Genomic DNA, 22,173 nt, shown 5'->3' with positions numbered 1-22,173 from the left:
ATTTCATGGATCAGTGAACAAGGTTAAGTTTTGGTGGTCAAGTCCATAACTCAGATACTATAAGCAATAGGTCTTGTATATTCGGTGTATGGAAGGACTGTAAGGTGTACATGTCTAGGTGGCAGATGTTATCTGATCTTGACCTCATATTCATGGTTCAGTGGTCAAAGTTTTGATCTTTTTTTCTTATTCTATATGCAATAGGTCAACTATATTTGATGTATGGAAATATTTTATGATCATTATGTCAGTCGCGCAGGTTTTATTTGACCTTAACCTCCTTTTTATGGTTCATTGCTCAGTGTTAAGTTTTTGTGTTTTGGTCTGTTTTTCTCAATCTATAAGCAATAGGTCAACTATATTTGTTGTATGGAAGAATGGTTAGCTGTACATGTCTGCCTGGCAGTGTCCATCTGACCTTGACCTCATTTTAATATGGTTCGTTGGTCGATGTTTAGTTGTCTTGGTTAATGTTAAGTTTATGTGACATTTGTAATAAAGATTTATATTTAGGACTATCAACATAATATCAATGATTAGTAAAGAAGGCAAGACATTTCAGCGTGTGCACTCTTGTCCTATCAAAGGTCTGTGGATTTCTCTGTGCACTCCAGCTTCCTCCGCCAATTAAAACTGGCTGCCATGAAATAGCCCAAAACTGGTGGCGCACTTGTGCTAAAAAGTGGCATTCAAACACCAAAAATAAAACAAATCTAGTTATAATACAATATGATAGTTACTAGTATATTGCTTTAGTCTAGTTACAGCAATACACTAGTTATATTGCAATAGTCTAATTATATACATATTGCAATGCAATTGTCTAGTTATAGTGCAATAGTCTAGTTTCATTGCAATAGTCTTGATACATTGGAATAGTCTGGATACATTACAATAGTCTAGCTACATTGCAATAATCTAGTTACATTGCAATAGTCTGGTTACATTGCAATAGCCTAGTTATATTGCAATTAAGTCCAGTTATAATTCAATAAAGTCCAGTTATAATTCAATAAAGTCCAGTTATAATTCAATAGTCTGGATCCATTACATAGTACAATAGTCTAGTTCTTTTGCAATGACATAGTTATACAATGTATTGCAAATTGACAATAGATTAGTTACATTGCAATAGTCTAGTTATATTACAATAGTTTGGTTACATTGTAATAGTCTGGAACATTGCAATAGTCTAGTTACATTGCAATAGTCTGGTTACATTGTAATAATCTGGAACATTGCAATAGTCTAGTTACATTACAATAGTCTGGTTACATTGTAATAGTCTGGAACATTGTAATAGTCTAGTTACATTGCAATAGTCTGGATACATTTAAATAGCCTGGATACATTGCAATAGTCTTGTTACATTACAATAGTCTGGTTATATTGCAATAGTCTGGATATATTGCAATAGCCTAGTTACATTGAAATAGTCCAGTAACATTGTAATAAACATTACGATAGACTAGTTACATTGCAATGACTTAGTTATACAATGTATTGCAAATTGACAATAGTCTAGTTATAGTCTAGTGTTCTTCCATACATAATTATGTTTTTATTCACCAGACTCACTTTTCATTCAAACCATGGTTTCTTCCCTTCTTTTATTTCTTTTTTTAATTTTAATCACAAAGCTGTGTAACTTTGAACTCAATGTGTGTATAGGGCATTATTTTGTCATTTCACTTTGGATGTCTTTAATAATGTGTATTGTCTGGATTCTGTGTAACTAATGTATGCATCCAAAATATCATTTCATATGTGCATGCGTAATTCTAATATACGGTAGTGTAAATAACTTAAAACAATTGTTTTCTCATTTCAGGTAGAAATCTGGGTTATGACAATGTTAGTGATTATTTGGACATAGATTTACTAGATCAGTATTTACAGAATGAAAAAACGTAAGTCTGAGATTAAATTTCAATTTGGGTTTCAAATTTTGAGACCATTGTAAATATGCTTGAATGGACTCAATGTAAACTGTGATAAAAATGAGTGGCTTATACCAATTTGCTGCCAACCCTGTCTGTAATTCCATAGACACATATGGCCCTTCATATTTCTGCCATACTAGAACCTGAATGGTGTTGACACTTGCAATTCGTTGTTCATAATCCTCTTCTAGATGTGTTGTTATGAAAATGTGACAGCAAGAAAGCCCTTCTATGAGGAATAATTGTACTAATGAGAAAAATTTATACAAAATTTAGAAAATCAATCTCATATTTTTTTACAATGAAAATACATTATGTTGCCTTGTGCCTCCTGGTTGAAAATGAACTATTCAGTTGAACTGGTCCTCTTGACATTGAGGAAGAAAAAAATGGTCTTAAATTTGAAATTATATTTCTGATGTTCAAATTTTAAAGTTGTGTTAATCTGAAAATTGACTCCATTTCAATAGACAGGATATAAAATTACTGAATTTATATATATAAAGTGGGAAAACTTGCTGTGTATGCTATCCTGGTGTAATTATGTTACATAATTCTACAGCACAAATGTTTTGCTTCTGTTATCTTTAAGAGGGTCGCAATCTTCTTAAAAGTTAACATGGTTAAGGATATTATCATATTCTGTAAATGTATACTATAGTATTAACCATCTTGTAAATTTTTTAAAGAGGTGAGGTTTAAATTTAATATTTCCTTGAATGTTTAAGTTGCTGTTAAAATAGACTTTCTTAAAAACTTCTACAAAACTTGAAAATTACCAATTTACCGTAGAGTCATTAAGAGGTTCAAAGTATTAAGTACAAAACATTTCTAATTTTTGTTCTTTTTTATGTAATTTTGTTTTGATTTCAAAAATTGAATGACTGAGTCATATTATTAAGAATGTTCAATCAAAATGTTGATTTAAGATGTGAATGATTTAAATATTTTATGTCAATATTATGATGGTGTGTCAGACAACTTAATACAAATGAATGAACAATGTTTAAATAAATATTAAATCAATTATCCGTTTTAAACCATGTAATTTAGAATATTGATTTGGCTTCTATAATGAAGGTGATTTATACAAACATTTTGGTAAAAAGATATAACACTTATGTAAAGGTGCTATTCCTTTATGGTACTTGGGTAAGAATTAACCCCTCCGGCATGAAGGATGGGTCAGAAGACATTTCATGAATGTACAAAGAGCTTAATTTTACTAAAAATAAACAAATGATGTTCACTTCCTTTTTGTATATCTTTTTAGAGATGTCCCCTGTTATTTATTTAAATCAAAAACTTTCTAAAAGATTTTTGTGTTATGGGAACCCTGATGAAACATAATACAACCTGTTTTCTATTAAGTTCATGAACTACAAGGCAAGAATCATTACAGGAACTAAAACAATAAGAAAACCGAACAGACACAATTAAAGGTTCAAGTCAAAACCTTTAATATTGTAAGTCAAAAGGAAAAAGAAACAATGCAATGCAAATGGCCAAAAGAAAAACAATAAAAAGACAAACATTCTATAATAACAACACACAGCACAGAAAACTAAACAATATTAAGCAACATGAACCCTACCATGAAAATTGGGGTGAACTAAGGTGCTACAGATTCCAAAGGCTTTGAGAAATCACCTGGACATTTGGTCCGGTAAACTATTCTTCTTAACTGGACCAGACTCTTTTTTACAGGACATTTACACATATGATTTGGATAAATTAACTGGTCATTTGGTCCAGTAATTCATATCACTTAACTGGACCAAACCAATTTTTTTCTGGACTTTTCCCAATGTCTGACGACCTTCGAAATGACTGACAGAAGGGTAAGCAACCAAACAAATGCATAAAATGAACTGATGCAGTGTGGTTCAGTGTCAAGAAGGCAGTCATTCCAAATGTCACTGTACATGGGTAAAGGCCTGTAAACATTGGTTTGGTCCAGTTAAGTGATATGCATTACTGGACCAAATGACTAGTAAAATTAAGTAAAAAATTCCAAATCGTATGTGTAAATGTCCTGTAATAAAGTGTCTGGTCCAATTATAAGAAGAATAGTTTACAGGACCAAGTTTAGGAGACTATATTCTGATCATTTACAATTTGTAAACAGGATGCATATATATATCTTTGATGAATTTGATTATAATGTAAATTACGATACATGCCTTGTGCAGTCATAGACATCTGTCTGGCAATTAATGTTGGAGCTTTTCATGCATAAAAATGAGCTAATCATACAACCTAATTAACGATTGATTAAAAATACCTTACAGGTACATCTTATATCTATCAAATTATAATTGGCTTGCATCCAGACTGGGACTGCATCCAAGGTTCATAATTAAAAAATAGATAGGTCTGACAGACATATATCTCTGGTTCATTATCCTTGTAAACTGCAGGTACCCTTTGGTTATTTACATATATACATTGAACAAACAGACATAACCAGAGGAACCGTGACTGGGCATATTAGGACATAAGGATTAAAACGCAATTTAGGATTAAAAAGATGTTTTTAATTTTTTTTTAATTTGATAACATCTATATGATGTGAAGAAACAAAGTAGCAAAAACATTGTATCAAAGCTTTTAACAAGAAATTATTTGAATCTGGAAGACATTTGAATTTTGGAACATTGTCATTGATAAAAAATGTACCAAGCCAACTGCAACCAAAGTATGGAGGGTTATAGTGCACCTGGTTAAGGTTAAGGGTTTTTTCACTGATATTTCAGTATGAACTAACTAACCCTTCTATAGTCGGCATACATTACATTTCTTTTTTTCCCAGAATTTGAAATTGTTCTAGATTCAAATAATTTCTGGTTTTTGGTTAGTTTTTTTTATGGTAAGGAACCACCAATATGCATCATTGTAGCTATTATCTAATTTATGAATATTCAGAAGTTGTTAGTATCATGACACTAGAGTTTCTATTTATTTTTGAGTGGCTTGGTCGCCAAAACTGAAATGACTGTGTAATTTTAGGAGGACATTAGATACAAATAGACACGAGGGGTTACAAAGTTTGTGATAGTGAGGACTTGGATCCAATGACATTTTTATGATTGTATACTCATACATTACAAGTTAGAGACAGACAACAGTATACCATCATATACTTATATATGTATATGAGTAATTTTGCATATCATTATATGGAGTGATAGACTGTTATAGTCTTTGGAAACTGTTTACAGTAAAATAAAACAATGTGTGGTATGATTCAGTGATTGTCAATGTGATAACTATCTACCAGATACTAAATGAGGTTCACCTTTTTTTTTTTAATATATCATAAGATTCCATGATGTGGTGAATTTTTTTTTTTTTTTTTTTTTTGGCATTTTGATTATCATATTTGTATGAGTGCAAAATTTTGTTTGTTCTTTTATGGTCTAAGTTGTTTTCATCAGTGGTTGGTCTGTATATATATTGTGTCGTTTTGTAATTGTTTCATTTATTGATTGCTTAGATTAAAAATTAAAGCCAACCACATAGATTTTGTAATTTGAGAAAAAAGTAATAATGAAATTAAATTGAAACTTTGGAATTTGTCTATCAATAGAATTTTTTTTTAGGATATTGGGTATATCTATCCATGATGCAAAATATGAGTACATGCACACACGAAAAAAAACCACATGTTTTTTTCACTTTTATTTAGTAGTATAAATGATATATGTACATTCAAATTGTCCTGGAAAAGCTGGTTGTGGCTGTCCATAACAAACAAATTTTTGATGTATGCATGATCCTTTCCAGTTTATCATTAGATGTCTAAGCAAGTACAATGTAGTATAAAAAATAAAAGTAAAACAAAAAAAATGATCCAACAAGATTTGGCTAATGCTTGAAATTAATGAAAAATTCTTTCAGAAACCTGACAAGATTTTAATTTAATTTGATATATACTGAGTGTTATTGTGTTTCTTTTACATTAGATAGTTTTACTTTTATATTGCCAACTCAATTTTATCTCTGCAAATAAAGTTTTCATTTTGCATTCTTATATATTCAAATAAGAGTTTGATTTCCTTTTATTCTGCTACAATTTGGTTGATGTTTGGTTGTGTTTCAATCTGAATTTCTCTTCTAAATTTCTCTTCTGGATTTTCTTTTAGACTCATGTGTCCTTTACAAAATAAAAATGTGTAAAGATTTATTTAACATTCAACTTTTTTCTTTCTTTTCAAAAAGTATGAAAATATTTCGATTAAAAAACAAATGGTTAAAAAGGATTAAGAATCTATTATTGGTTTTAGGCAGAATTAAGTTATAAATTTGTTCACAGCATATAAAGGTTACATTTCAATGCAGGTGCAGTGATATGTGTGAATTATTTGTCAAATGTCTGTATGAAGTTGAGACAAACTTGATGCATTGGCATTTACATGTAGTATGGTATTAATTTGGTCAAGATTGAAACAGGGTCAAGGTCACTGTGATGGCTGTATAGTTAGTCAAGGTCATTTAAAACTCCCATCATTATTAGGGTCAACATTTTATTAATGTGTGAAATGAGAAAATGCTTTATTTTTTTCAGCTATCAAATGCAAATTGTTGGGGCAGATCCCACCATTTTATAAAGGGGTTCAAAAACCAGGATAAAACTGGGGTCAAACCATATGTCCCGATTCAAAAGCATTGATTATCTATAAAAAAAAAAAGGGGGGGGGGTTCAACCTTCCTGAACCCACTACTGGATTCACCACTTGGTTTTTGGAGTGGATAAATGTTGATTTAAGAACTGGAATTTTTCTGCTGTTTATTCATTTATAATGTGTCAAAAACAGATAATCAAACATATCTTTTAACAAAGAAGTGACTTCAATCATAACTAGTTCTATAATAAAATTGAGAATGGAAATGGGGAATGTGTCAAAGAGACAATAACGCGACCATAGAAAAAACAAAAGCAGAAGGTCACCAACAGGTCTTCAATGTAGCGAGAAATTCCCACACTCGGAGGCGTCCCTCAGCTGGCCCCTAAACAAATATATACTAGTTCAGTGATAATGAACGCCATACTAATTTCCAAATCTATCTTTGTTTCAGAAATTCAAAAATGTTATGCCCAGTATATATTTGGACTTCATATATAGTTTCATTAGACTGTCAAAGTGTCCATTAATAAGTAATAGCTGTTTTATTATGTGTCAGCTTGTCATTGATGAATTCACTGTCCTTCCATACAGGATTTTTATACTAGGAAATGCAATAAATGCTACAAGATGAGCATTTGTTATGTCACTTCATTAAAAATTTATCTTTTTTAAATTGTTGTCAATGTTGATATAATTTAGTGACAAAATAGTAGGATTTACATGTTTTACCTTCAAAATCTCTATAAAAGCCTATTATATCAAACTTCTCAATGTTACCCTGTTGGGATCTTATTTGTTTATAGAAAAACCGTGACCACTTTATTAAGAGTGGACTATGATTACCAATATGACTTCTTACGGATTGTTTTGATGTTGAATAGTTCAGTAGAGTTTAAGTGTAGTTTGATAGTTGTTTAATGTGGTAACTATGATTTATTGGAGAGGACATATAAATCATCCGGTATATTATTATACCTGGTCTAGTATTGTAGACAAAAAAGTTTCTTAGATCAAAGTCCAAGTTTTGCAATTTTTCATTTGAGGAATTGACAATTAAAAATTGAATGATATTGATTTAAATTCATAAATTCATGGAAATTATTGAGATTCTGTAATGAGAATTTTAAATATGGGTACAAATTTGAAAGATTAGCTTGTTGTTGTGATCCTTAAGGGACATTTTGTATCCTACTAAGAATTTTGAATTACATGCAAATACTTGTAAAATTGTGAATGTTTCTGTCACTAAATCAATCTAGTTGCCCTATGTTTCCAAACAAGTACAGAAAAAATTGCTACAAGCAATTGAAATAATGCTTATTGTAGATTACATACCAATTCTTATAAATCTCATGTTTTAACATGAATATCAGTTTTCCTTAATGTTTACAGTAGAATGCACCTGTACATTCAAAGTAAAAACTGAAGTGTTAGAATAACAGTAGGCTGATAAAAGAGTCCTTTATAATTCTTATGGTCTAATTAATCCATATCAGTTACCCTATATCTAAGCTCAAACCAATAACATAATAGTTGACCTTGTGTATTCAACTATAGAAGAAGATTCAGAAAAAGGGCCTTTTCATGGGACTTAAATTGTGGAGCAGCTGTTATTCAGGTCCTGGCAACTCCAAAAAGCTTATGGTCTAATATAAAAAAAAAGATGTGGTATGATTGCCAAATAGATAACTCTTAACAAGAGACCAAATGACAGTCAAATTAACAACTTTAGGTCACTACATCCTTCAACAATGAGCAAAGCCCATACTGCATAGTCAGCTATAAAGGCCCCATTATATGTTGATGGAGGACCGTTCGAGGGCTGTATAGCCAGTCAAGGTCGTTAAACACTTCAATATATGGAGGACAGATAATTTCATTTCAGACTGTTAGAGAAGAGCTTGCTTATTTTACTGGTTGGATGCAAGGTCTTAACTATCTATGCTGAAAAAATAGTGTAACAGTTAAGGATAAGTTTAATCAATAAGAAATTAGAAAAGTGGAGAATTGGTCTATTATAGAGGCATTAAAACTTATTCTTTGATATGAGAATGTGTACAGTCTGTAACCAATGTTAAAATATAGGGGAAACTGAAAGAATCATTACAACACATGTTTTGGGTTGCATGAAAAGGTTCATAGAAAATTTGGGACTTCATATGCATGTATAGAAATAATAAATATAAATGACACAAATTGGGTGGACTAATAAACACATTACTATAAAGATAATGTAGCTAGTACTTGTATGTAAACAATTAGTATTATGACCAATAGTAGAAACATGAACTACTCATTTCTTCCTTGTGGTGGTCTGTCTCTATAAAATTGTTCTTGTCGTACAAGGTCAGTGCATTCCTATATATAATACTTATATGAACCATTTATTTATGATTGTCAACCTTACATGTAGTTTTAATGTGTGGTTTTATCTAGCTCTTGCATACTAATTAACCTTATTTGCATGTTCGATACCACTTGTCAACAATGTTTTTTATGACCGATAAAATACAAAAAGGTGAAGAGTCATCGTTAAACTAAATTTATTATACTTTAAATACGATTTTAAAATTCTTCATGTACATTTAGAAACTTCAAATGCATGTTTTATTGTTTTAATAGTTTTATTTTAAGTAACCTTGATCTTACAGTGATGTATAAGATTGACAACAGTAAGTCGTCTTCAGATTTACAACACTATATTATATCATTTTCAAAAGTAAGTCAAGAGAATTACTGTTGATGGAAAAAAGAGAGAGAACTGGAGGTCAGTTAAATCTACTGTGACAAGTCTTGATATCATTTAAGCCTGTCAACTCTGAGGTTGTGAGTTCTAATTCTGCATGTCGCAGGTCCACTCAACTCCAATCTTAATTGACTAGCTAGGATTGTGGGCTTTCCTACTCAAGGTCAGTGGTTCTATACGAGCATTCATGCTTCCTCCACCATAATCGAATCAATCATTCAGAATGACAGATATCTACATTTGTTATCGACCTTGCAGTAGTCATTAAAACTTCAGAGATCTGCATTGACTAATGTGATATCAATGACCTTGCAGTTGACCGAAAATATTTAGATTTCTATACTTCCTACTAAGTTAGTAGTTGCCCTTATAAAATTGTAGTAGTAAAAATTTAGATATATTTGTACTGACTTGTGGTATTACCCAACTAGTAACTGTAAAAACTTTAAGATATATCTGTAAAGACATATTATGGTATTGCCCTAGTAGTATTATAACTATAAAAACTGCATGGACCTAATCAATAGGTAATTCCTATCCATTAAAACTTCAAAGATCTGCATTTTCCTTAAATAGAAAAGAAAGTATGACATGTATAAATAAGTACATGAAGTTTTTCGTGCAAATTCCAGTAGTTTTGCACCTAATGCACGATGTAGATCATTTATACAGTTACATCAAAGACATATTCACACTGTAAAAATGTTTACCAGGTCACTTGTATACCACAAAACAAAAAATTACCATGCATTTACCTGTCAGTTCTAATATCTTGTAATATTTCTTCATCAATATCAGCCAGTAATGAGGCATTGAAGCTTTTTGTTTTAAACAGAGGTGGTGGATGAAAAAATGATTTTTTAAAAGTCAAGAGTTAAAAAAAAGAGTAAGGGAGATATACAGTTGAAACAGGGAAATGATTGGAAAACTAAAAAAAAAGTGTAATACATTGAATTTGGCTGAAAATTAAAAGAGGTTGATCAGTGTAAATCTATCATGGTAAGATCTGTTTCTTTGGTACTACATGTAGAGGCATAAGGTCAACTATATTTGGTGTATGTAATGATTGTATGCTCAACATGTCTGTCTGGCATATCATCTGACCTTGACCTCAAGGTTTTCAAGGTTCAGAAGTCAGCATTAGGTTTGTACGGTTAAGGCTGTTTCTCAGACTGAGATACTTGAATAATGATAAGCAATATGTTAACTACATGATGTGATGTATGGAATGAGTGCAAGGTGTACATGCCTGTCTGGCAGAATTTATTTTACCTTAACCTCAATTTCATGGTTCATTAGACAATGTTTAGTTTATGCTTGGTTAGGTCTGTATCTCTGACACTATAGCCATAGGTTTATACTCTATTTGATGTAATGATTGTAAGTCATACATTTCCATAATGACAGGGTTAGTCTGACCTCTACCTCATTTACATGGATCGTTCATAATGTCTTTTCAGCTTGTTCCCTCTTATTTTACTTATTTGCCTCTAATAATGTTTTCTTCAACTTAATTTTTGACTGTGAATATTCTTAAGTCTAAAATTAACAAGTTTAAGTACTTTCAAAACAATAAAGAAAGTATGGTGACTAATAATTGTGTATCTGGTATAATTTATGAACCTCACTTCCAGAGTGGTGATGAATCTTAATATAAATATTAGGGTTATGTTGTCAATGGTTAAGTGTGTGAGCACTTTTACAAAGTTCTAGACACAAAAGTATTTAGAATTCAGGAAGATATAGCATTTTTTACAACAAACCTGTAAATTATTATTACCTGAATACAGGTATGAACATCTTACATAATCTATAATTGATTGATCATCTTTGATTTAGTAAAAGTACATGGATAAGATATTTATCACCAGAAGGCTATTTGTGTGTAGATATAGTATCCATTGTTTGAACTAGAAGTATACTGTCTTTGGCTATGTTTTTTGTCTTTTTTGGTTGATGGCTCTTCATCTTTTTAAGCTTTGGATTTTCAAATATTTTAGCCTTTAGCATCACTGGAGAGACGTAGATTGTCGTACTGCACTTCTGATGCAGAAAGATTGGTACTGTTTTTGTTGTTACAGCTTTGTTAGACTTTCAGACAGAAGATTTATATGTGTGTTGTTATTGTGCATATACTGCAATTGGTCTCTTCTTTGTATTCTAGATTGATTCTTGCAATGGTTTTGATATTTGTTTTCTATAACCTTTTTTGCTCCTTATATGCTACCCAAGTGCTTTAACCTAGAATGCTAAATAAATTTTACTTGTTATATTCGACACATATATTTTACTCAAGTGTCTTACTTTCAATAATTACACAAAAGTGTATTACCCCTTGAAATAAAACATGCTAGTTCTTGCAGTTTATTCAGGTGTTGTTGTATTCCCTATTTGAGTCTTGTTGTGCTCCTTGCTTTTCTGTGTTGTACCCTGAAATATCTGATTTGCATGTTTTGCATTGAGCCACAGTAAATTCATTGATTTTTTTTACCCATTATTTTTATTCTGTATCAGTGTATGTCAGATCTATACCTTATTTTGTTCTCAAAATTATACTCTTTGCATTCTTTTTCGGCTGGTAATCACCTGATTCCAACCTTTAAGAGGTTCTCTGCATTTTTTTCCCCTCCTCCTTACAGTCTTGATGAGTGTTTTGCCCATTACTGGCTTGATTCTGTACAAATGGTTTGCTCCTAGTATTCTCTACACTAGGGTTGTGTTTACACTTTCTCTACTATTATTTTACTCCTTGCATTCTCTACACTAGAGTTTTGTTTACACTTTCTCTACTATTATTTTGCTCCTTGCATTCTCTACACTAGAGTTTTGTTTACACTTTCTCTACTATTATTTTGCTCCTTGCATTCTCTACAATAGGGTTGTGTTTACACTTTCTCTACTATTATTTTGCTCCTTGCATTTTCTACAATAGGGTTGTGTTTACACTTTCTCTACTATTATTTTGCTCCTTGTATTATCTACACTAGGGTTGTGTTTACACTTTCTCTACTATTATTTTGCTCCTTGCATTCTCTACACTAGGGTTGTGTTTACACTTTCTCTACTATTATTTTGCTCCTTCCCTGCATTCTCTACACTAGGGTTGTGTTTACACTTTCTCTACTATTATTTTGCTCCTTGCATTCTCTACAATAGGGTTGTGTTTACACTTTCTCTACTATTATTTTGCTCCTTGCATTCTCTACAACAGGGTTGTGTTTACACTTTCTCTACTATTATTTTGCTCCTTGCATTCTCTACACTAGGGTTGTGTGTACACTTTCTCTACTATTATTTTGCTCCTTGCATTCTCTACAATAGGGTTGTGTTTACACTTTCTCTACTATTATTTTTGCTCTCTGCATTCTCCAGATGTGGTATGCTCCTTTCTGTTTGTAAGTGTAATCTGAAGTGGTTTTTTTATCAATGTAGTATAACATAGTGTTACTCCATGTGTGGCAAGTAATGAACAATGCACTTAGAATTATTAAAAAGCACAGGAGTAGAATTATTGAAAAGCACAGGAGTATACATGTATTTGCCAATCTTGATTTTTCTTCAAAAGCAATCAGATATTATACTCAGTGACCTACCAGAAAATTGGTCTTTGATCCTAAAGTACATACTTTTGTGTGGCATAAAACTCTTTTTCAGTATACAGAAAAAGGAAAGGGAAAATCTTGGGATAAGGTGGTGTCATTGACCTAATATTTGTCTCTTTAAAATGGTTCATTATTATAAACTCTCAACTCAAATTTAAAAAATACATTTCAATTTCTTGTTTTCAAAGCATTTACTTTATATTATTATGTTCCCACTGCTTTTATCCATGTGCAATAATAGTTCTTTATTTTATCTTAATTGGGTTATAAAGTTTGTTAACCATAATTGTTAATATGTCAATTTTTTTTCATAGTCAATTTTAAGAAAGAAACAGGGACTTGAAGTTATTCTTCTGTCAGGGATTGGGAACAGTCAAATTATATAATATATGTACATTGTACTTAGATATGAAAACCATCCATTGGAAAATTTACAAACAACTTTCTATGGACTACTAGTTGTCATTTTAAGTTCAGTTAAACTTAATTGAAGAGATGAGGTATATAAGAAATTATTTTACTAATAAATGGACTGTTAGGGATTGTAAGCATTCAAAGTATACAATATGTGTATTTGGTTATTAAAATCAGCTATAGGAAAATTTACAAATAACTTTCTATTGTATACAATGTCACTTTTAGCTTAGTTCAGTTAGTAATAAGTGTTTACTTTTCAAGCTGCCTATTCAGTGAATTAAACATGATTTTACGTATGAATTTACGTCTTTGGTTAAAATCGGAAATAGCCAACACTCCCTAAACCATGGAAATTATGTTAATCCACCCATACTAACAGGTTCAGGGTGATTGAATTTGACGAAATTTTATGAGCAATATGATAAACATTAGAATTATAATCATGGTATATTAAATCATAGTTAAACCAAAAATAAAATGAATGAATGAGATATGTTATAGATTTACAACAAGAACATAAATATAAAAACAAAATTTAATGAATAAAGTTGAATATTTTCTAACCTGCTAAGATATATGTTAGATTTTATATTTACTGCATTATTTTTTTAACTATATTGGTAAATAAATTAATTTTTACTTGTCCTTTTTAAAGATTTTTTGTCTGTTGTGTCATTATAATTGGATAGAACTAATATGAACACTTCATTTAAGATTGAACTATGTACATCAATCAAAATAAGTGTTGTTGCTATAAGACTCTCTACATTTTATATCAATAAATGATGAAAAATATTGTGAGTGAAAAGTTTTATTTGGCTTTCAAATTATATTTGATTTAGGTTTACATTCAGGTCTCTGGTTTGATAGTTGTCTCATTCCTTTTATCCAGATACAGTTTGTACATGTAAAGACATCCTACAAACTAGATCTGCTTATAAATTAGTCCCTGTATGTCCAGATCTTTTTTCTTGGACTGTGGTTTGACCCTGGAAAATCCAAGTAGGTGTAAGACAAAACATAAATACATGTAGAAAACCACAAGTACAGGTTAACTACATTCAGCAGTTATAGAACACTTGACGACACAGACCCATGTTGGCTCCATTCAGAAGTATTGTTAGACCACAAGATCACTTATTGTAACATCATTATATAGGCTAATTTCCTAATTTGACCTTGATTATATTACTTTTCTTTTAGTATCTTAAGTATGTTGTTCATGTATACTTTGATGAAGATAAGATGCATCCCATTGGAGAAATTAACTTTTTGACCTATATTTTTCATGTGGTTTATTATTTGAAATGTATTTTTAGTTCTGACGAACTATATTTTCATTTTTGTTTGTTTTTGACTTCCCATAACTTTTTCATTGGCAAATTTCAATAACAACAGTGCAGAGGTTTGTTGATATATATTTTAAGCTAAAAAATTATGAAAAATAAATTTAACATGTTGGATGCAGTTTTACATTATTGTGCCATGCCATGGTAGATGGATCACACATAGAAAGGGGATGATAAGAATCCCCCCAAAATATGCACTTGAAAATGAACAGTTTTCGAACTACATTCAAATTTTGAAACAGATTTCTTTTAATGGTTAGTACCTTACATGTATAAGTTTCTTTTACAGAAACAATTATCATTATTTTGATCCTAAAAAACAACCAAGTCTTTATTCTTGCAACAAATTGCTTTATGCTAGGTTAAAAAGAGTTAGACCCAGCCCGAGATTGAACCTATGACCTTCTGCATTTTAGGCAGGAACCCACCACACCACTGTCGTCATGCAGACAAATTTTAAACTGCTGTATGCTAATATGCTTGTAATGACTGTTTTATCAGCAAATCCTGAATTCATTGAAGATACAAAGTTGTTGTTGCTGGCAGAAATAGATTCTGATTTATAATTTTCCAAGTTCATTCTCTTCTCAAACTAAAAGATGTTTTTTTGGGAGTAAAAGTGTAATGACTGTAGCAAATTTTGAGTGAAGTACTGAAGTGTTTCACCCTGTAACTGTGTGCATTTGGCCTTAAATTGTCAATGTCAAATTAATTTATCTCCATCTCTAACATTGAAATTCACTAGCCTATGTTAAATTAACAATGAGGTGTCAGTCATTGTCTGTTAACAGTTACCGTACTACATGTACATATTTTTACAATTTTTTCCACAGACTGAATTTTCTATCAATATTAGTTAATGTTGCAAGGCAAATTGGCGGCCAAATAGATTTTTATTTTATACTTGACACAAGGAAATGTATAATTATATGATTATCTATACATCATAATTCTTCTTTAAACTCACAGGAAACTATTAGGGAATGATTCATAACTCAAAACCCTCAACATTAAATATTTCAATTTATTGGACTGAAATAAAAAGTTTTAACCTATTAAGTTTGATATATATTTATGATAAGATAAAACATTTCAGTGAAATGAAAATTTAAAAAATAAGGAGGCGTTTAGTAAAAAAAATTAATTTGTAACTTTATGAATTAAAGGATTTTTGCTTCATTTATATCAAAATCGCTTTGATCAAAATCATAATTCTTATTAAGTGTTTTAGAATTTTAAGGGCTATTAAAGGTTTTATAGAGAGAATTGAGTGCATTGATTTTTCATCACAAAAATATTAAGTTAAAAGCTGTGCTTCCTTGATACAGATAGGACATGCAAATATAAATTAGAAAAGAGCAATGTCATGTAACATGATACACTGTCTACAAGAGGGAACCTAAGAGAGAGAAAGACGTGTGGTACATGAGTGTTTCGTGTTTCTTGTTTTTTATAAAGATTAGACTTGGTTTTCCCATTTGAATGGTTTTACACTAGCAGTGGCGGATCCAGCCATTTTAAAAAGGGGGGTTCCCTACCCAGAGTAAAGGGGGGTTCCAACTATATGCTCCCATTCAAATGCATTGATCGGCAAAAAAAAAGGGGGGGTTCCAACCCCCGGAACCTCCCCCACTGGATCTGCCACTGACTAGTACCGGTAATTTTTGGGGCCCTTTATAGCTTGCTGTTCGGTGTGAGTCAAAGCTCCATGTTGAAGACCGTAAAATGACTTATAATGGTTTATTTTTACATATTGTGACTTGGATGTAGAGATGTTTCATTGGCACTCATACCACATCTTCTTATATCTATATATTTGTATATATATGTAAGACGAAATCAACAATTTTGCTTTTAGGAATTTTTTTTTTAAATCTGGAAATATTTTTTCATTAGCTACATTTTTTTAAATGAACATAAAAAAATTGTTTTCTCACTAATAGGGAAAATGAAAATAAAACCAACAATAATTTGTCAAATAATAATACTGTTCAGTGCTTTTTCTTAGAAAACATCTTGAAAAAAATTATAGTTCAATTAAATTAAATGATATATTATTTCAATAAAATTTTGTCCAAGAGCATTGGTAGCAAAGATATATCCTTGATTATTTTGATAATTTTTTCCTTAAAAATTAAATTGTAAGTGGTTTCTTGGCCCAGATTTTAGAAAGAAATGTACTTCATTTTTTATTGACAACATTATGTACATAATGATTCATGTCTAATTTGCATAAATTAAAATTCAAATACTTGTAGATTTTAAATTTACGATTCACCTGTGGTAATTGATCATCATAAAACTAAAAAAAGAAAACAAGTATGATGGCAATTATCAATCGTCAAGTCTGATGTAAATTATCAAATTGTCAAGTTTGTTGCCTTTCAGAAAACAAGTCTGATACCAATTATCAAATTGTCAAGTTTGTTGCCTTTCAGAAAACAAGTCTGATACCAATTATCAAATTGTCAAGTTTGTTGCCTTTCAGAAAACAAGTCTGATACCAATTATCAAATTGTCAAGTTTGTTGCCTTTCAGAACCAATTATAAAATTGTCAAGTATGCTTCCATTCAGAAATCAAATCTGATGATATCAATGCTCAAATTGTCAATTTTGTTATCTTTTCACAAAAAAAAGTGTCATAACAATTTTCAAATTGTCGTTTGTTGCTTTTCAGAAAACAATTCTATGATACCAATTATCAAATTGTCAAGTTTGATGCCTTTCAGAAAACAATTATCAAATTGTCATATTTGTTGCCTTTCAGAAAACAAGTCTGATACCAACTATCAAATTGTCAAGTTTGTTGCCTTTCAGAACCAATTTTCAAATTGTCATATTTGTTGCGTTTCAGAAATCTAATCTGATAATACCAATGCTCAAATTGTGAAGTTTGTTGCCTTTCAGAAAACAAATCTGATAAACATGCTTAAATTGTCAAGTTTGTTGCCTTTCAGAACCAATTATCAAATTGTCAAATTTGTTGTCTTTCAGAAGACAAATCTGATAAAAATGCTCAAATTTTCAACTTTGTTGTCTTTCAGAAAATAAATCTGAAATCACTGCTCAAATTGTCAAGTTTGTTGCCTTTCAGAAAACAAATCTGATAAAAATGTTCAAATTATCAAGTTTGTTGCCTTTCAGAAATAACATCAGTCTTATACCAATTACTGTAAATTCAAAAATTATTGTGTGCATTTAATATTGTGATTTTGTCATTTTAGACTTAAATGCCATTTAAATTTTTTTACAATTTTTAGAAAAATCCTGTTTTAATTCATATAAAATATTTCAAAATGCAAGTTTAAATTATTGCATTTATAACCCTGTCGCATTTTTCGCAATAATTTCTGAATTTACAGTATCAGATTGTTATGGTTGCAGATAACATTTTAAGTATGTCCATTGTCCTTGAAAATATTTTCATGGTTTTAGCAACTGCTTTAAAAAAATAATAGTTTTTTGGTCATGTGAGTTTCTTACTTATTATGAGTAATATGATAACTATATTTGGTATATGCATGATATTATGGGTTCCTTGCAACATATACATGTCCACAAGACAAGGTTCACCTGACCTTAACCTTATTTCATGTATCAACAATCAAGGTTAAAATTACATGATGGCCCCAGGTTGGTTTCTCAGACACTGTAAGGGTAAATATATATGTGGTGAACAGAATGATTGCAAAGGGTCGTACATGTCAATCTGGCCGGTTTTATCTGACCTTGACGTCATTTTCATGGTCAATGTTAAGTTTGTGTTTTAGTTTGTTTTTTCAAATACTTATAGCAATAGGTCAGCTATATTTGGTGTATGGAGTAATTGTGAGTTGTATCTGTCTGTCTGACAGGATCTATCTGACCTTGACCTTTTTGTCATGGATCTTTAAAGATGATATTAAGTTGATGTGATACTTATAGTAAAACATTTATCTTTGAGACTTCAATTGTCAGTATAGCACACAAGACATTTCAGTGTGTACACTCTTGTGTTCTATATCATCGCTAATAGCACTTAGATTTCATTATGTTGAATTTTCAATATTTTTTTTATCTCAAAAGAACTGGAGGTATATAAGTATAGGTCATCGGTACACATTCCACTTATTATAATTTACTGATTTTCCTATTTATGAATGATCAATAATTTTATCAATGTATATTTGTTTAATTTGTGAAATATTTAGAATCATGTAGTGTGTAAACACTTTGATGGTACTAATTTTAAGTAACTGTATGTTTTTACATAAGTTGTTGAAGTGTTTGTTTAAACTCATTGGAAAGTCAATGAATATATTGATTGATTACTTGCTTACAGTGACCTTATAGTTTTCATATTGGAAAGGAATTCAAACCTTACTGAAATGGTCTTTATTTTTGGAATGTTTTCACTGTACTTTTACTGAATCACTAAAAGACAAGAAATTCTATACTTTGATACAGAATATAAGGCTAAATAAAAACTCATAATGAATAAGCTTTATTTAGAGTCTCCATAGTATACAAGGACATAACTTAAACATAAGTTCTATATTGAGCTTTTAACCGACATACTTGAAAGATAAATTTAGTTTTATGTGCAGTCAACTATTCCTTTTGATTTAGAAAGGTTAAATTTATCAATCAATGTCTAAAAGAGATTTTTTTTATGTATATTTACTGAACTTTAGATGTAAATTTTGTTTCCATACATGACTAAAGGGGAGTAACTCTAATGTCAAATGTGTTATCAAGTTTAGTTTTTAGTGGGAAAATTCAAATACAATGTACTATTTTTTTTGAAAAACAGAATAATTATTAACTAATTTTACTATGGTTTGAAAGAGAAATCGTACCGTGTGTCCTCTGTGGGCATCCAAAATATAAATATCTAATTTGTTAACAATGAAAAAATCAGTCTTTAAAAATTTGATTAAAATGATTGCTAAAAAAATTATGTATGTTAACTTTACCATTATTGTAGAAGGCTGTGAAATAAAAACTTGGACATTTCTGGATAACTTATAAACTAACCTTTTTTTCACAGAAATAAAGAAATGTACAAGTTCTTGATTCCAAACAATTTTCAAGTTCACATACAACGCTTTGAGATTTGCATTTTGTAATATATGTATTATTTCAAATGTTTTGATTGATCTAAATGGATGATATTTGAGAATATAAAAGATTTCCTCCTGCCAACTACCAAGCCCGTTTTTGTGTGAAAAAAAGCAGTTTTACCAACAAAAAAATCATCTACAACATTTTGGAAGCCCAATGTGATGTTTTACGGTAGAAAGTTGCTATAAACTTTTTGAAAAAGTAATACTCACTATATGATTTCAAATAGCTATTACAATGCAAGTTATATCCATACAAAGACAATTTTCTTCTTTATTCATTACCTTAACAGTAAATAACATGTATCCTTTATATTAAATCTTTGTAAAAGTTAGTGTGAAAGCTTCAACTAAACATTGACCAACACAGTCAAACAAGATTCCCCCTCAGCATGGATGCCAGTGACAGACTTTCAGTCAAGGTGATAATATCTATAAACCCAAGTCACCCTGGGTGTTTTGATGAAATATGACTGTTTATTAATACTTCCATGATTTAAGTAATTATAGATATAGTTCCATGGTCCTGATTTCCTTTGGTTTTTGGAAAGAAAAATGGAAGAATGAATTTTCTATTATTCAGTGAGACCTCTTGAATCACATTATCGTTCTCTTTTCTCATTCTGTTGTAAGGTAACTTTCAGGTTATGAAATATGGTATGAAATATTACTATTTCCTGTTTCATTCTAATGAGACTCTACATTAATCCTTTCTTGTTAATTCTGAATGAATTTTTTATCCACTGGAAACTTAAATTGGTAATAATTCATGTCTTTATTGTCTTGGACAAGATCTGAAAGAGACTGGAAATCTGTAAAGAGTTTGAAAATTCCTGATCTTTTATTTCATACTTTGATTAATTATGTATATAAATATATCTCTCACACACTTTTCAAAGCTTAAGATGTGCGTCTATGTTCTAATGATTCAAGTATTATAAGCTGTATCCCACTTGTATATTTAACATATATTAAAATTTAATAATATGTACAAATCCCAGACAGTGTACAAAGGGAAACAACTATAATTTTCACTAAGTGGAGATAATTCAAGCTTACTTAAACAGTTGTAAGAAAAGAGGTTTTTTTTTCTAAAAAAGATGAAATAAACACTATCAATATGTATAAGGTATATAGTTATTAATTATAAACAATATCAATATGTATAAGGTATATAGTTATTAATTATAAACAATATCAATATGTATAAGGTATATAGTTATTAATTTGATAAACCATATAAAGGCCACTTTTAAAGAAAAGTTTAAACAAAGCACATGAGGGAAATTTCAAGAGCCAAAAGTGTTGAAATTGTGCACAAATTGAAATTACACTTCATATGTGATATATTGATTAGATAAGTTTCTGCTGAATTTATCTTTAAAAAACTATTTTGAATACTTGCTAGAATTATAACAAATACAAAGGAGAAGGCTTAAAGATTTTAATGTTTTAGATCATGTCAAAATAGTACAATTTCAGATGTAAACTTTTAATTCTGGCAAAATAACTTCTTTATTTTGCATGTGTGTATTGTAACATTAGTTTTGAAACAATGTCCATCATAACTTACTTTGGCTGCAACTTCTGATCTAGAATATATTTATGTCCAGGGCTACAATTGTGTTATTGGTACCTTTTGGTTAAAAACACATTTTGGATCCTTGATTGTGGCCAAGGGTTTGCTAAAGCTATTAGATCTAAAAAAGAAAATGCACATAATCGTAATATTTTCACTAATTTTGCTATATGTCCAAAATGTGCTGACTCTTATGAAGATTTTTTTTTGCTGTGTATCTAGGCTTTTGAATTAGACCAATTTAAGAATCAAGTTGTGACCTTTGTGATATTTTATGAAAAAGTTGAAATTCAAGGCCATGTTGACCCAAAGTGAATTTTGTCCTTTGTTTAAAATTTCAAGAATTAAACCTGAGCCCTCGAAACAAAGCCTCTTGCATAGCTTTATTTTATTTGTTGCAATTTCAAATTATATCAATCTTTTGTTTCTGCTCAAAAAACAATTTCTGTTTCATGATGTGGATTAGGTATGGTTGGTTTTTTTTTAAAGAATAAAAACGCTTTGTTAATGATGGCAACATTTTTAGCTTCTGGTAAAATTCACTGACAGCAACAAATTTATGAAACTTTTATTTACTGGTATTAGTTAAACTTGAAGCTAAAATCAGAACTACATCTGTACTTTTTCAGAATGATTCTTCTCTTTCTTTATGATATTTGTACTTTTACCTTTCTCTTTTAAAAAATAATTAATTTCCTGAACAAAGAAAGATAACTCTGTATGCCTTGCATGATTTTGTATTTAGCTTTTTGATTAACAGGTAATGTTGACACAGCCATCATCAATATTGTAACAAAAAAAACTTT

General features: G+C 30.2%; 1 protein-coding gene across 4 annotated transcripts in view; it reads left to right on the top strand.

Annotated features, from left to right (window-relative positions):
* The window catches only part of LOC143082934 (myelin regulatory factor-like), a 91,722-nt gene that overhangs the window by 21,879 nt on the left and 47,670 nt on the right, over positions 1-22,173 (top strand). For all 4 annotated transcript variants that reach the window (XM_076258971.1, XM_076258966.1, XM_076258965.1 and 1 more), the window contains exon 2: positions 1,832-1,910. In XM_076258971.1, coding sequence (XP_076115086.1) covers positions 1,832-1,910 — 79 coding nt within the window. The remainder of the gene's footprint in view (positions 1-1,831; positions 1,911-22,173) is intronic.

This window comes from Mytilus galloprovincialis, chromosome 7 (assembly GCF_965363235.1).
Source record: "Mytilus galloprovincialis chromosome 7, xbMytGall1.hap1.1, whole genome shotgun sequence".
In the NCBI taxonomy this organism is placed as follows: Eukaryota; Metazoa; Mollusca; class Bivalvia; order Mytilida; family Mytilidae; genus Mytilus; species Mytilus galloprovincialis.
Note: the sequence above shows the minus strand (reverse complement) of the source record. Positions and strands in the feature narration are given on the sequence as shown.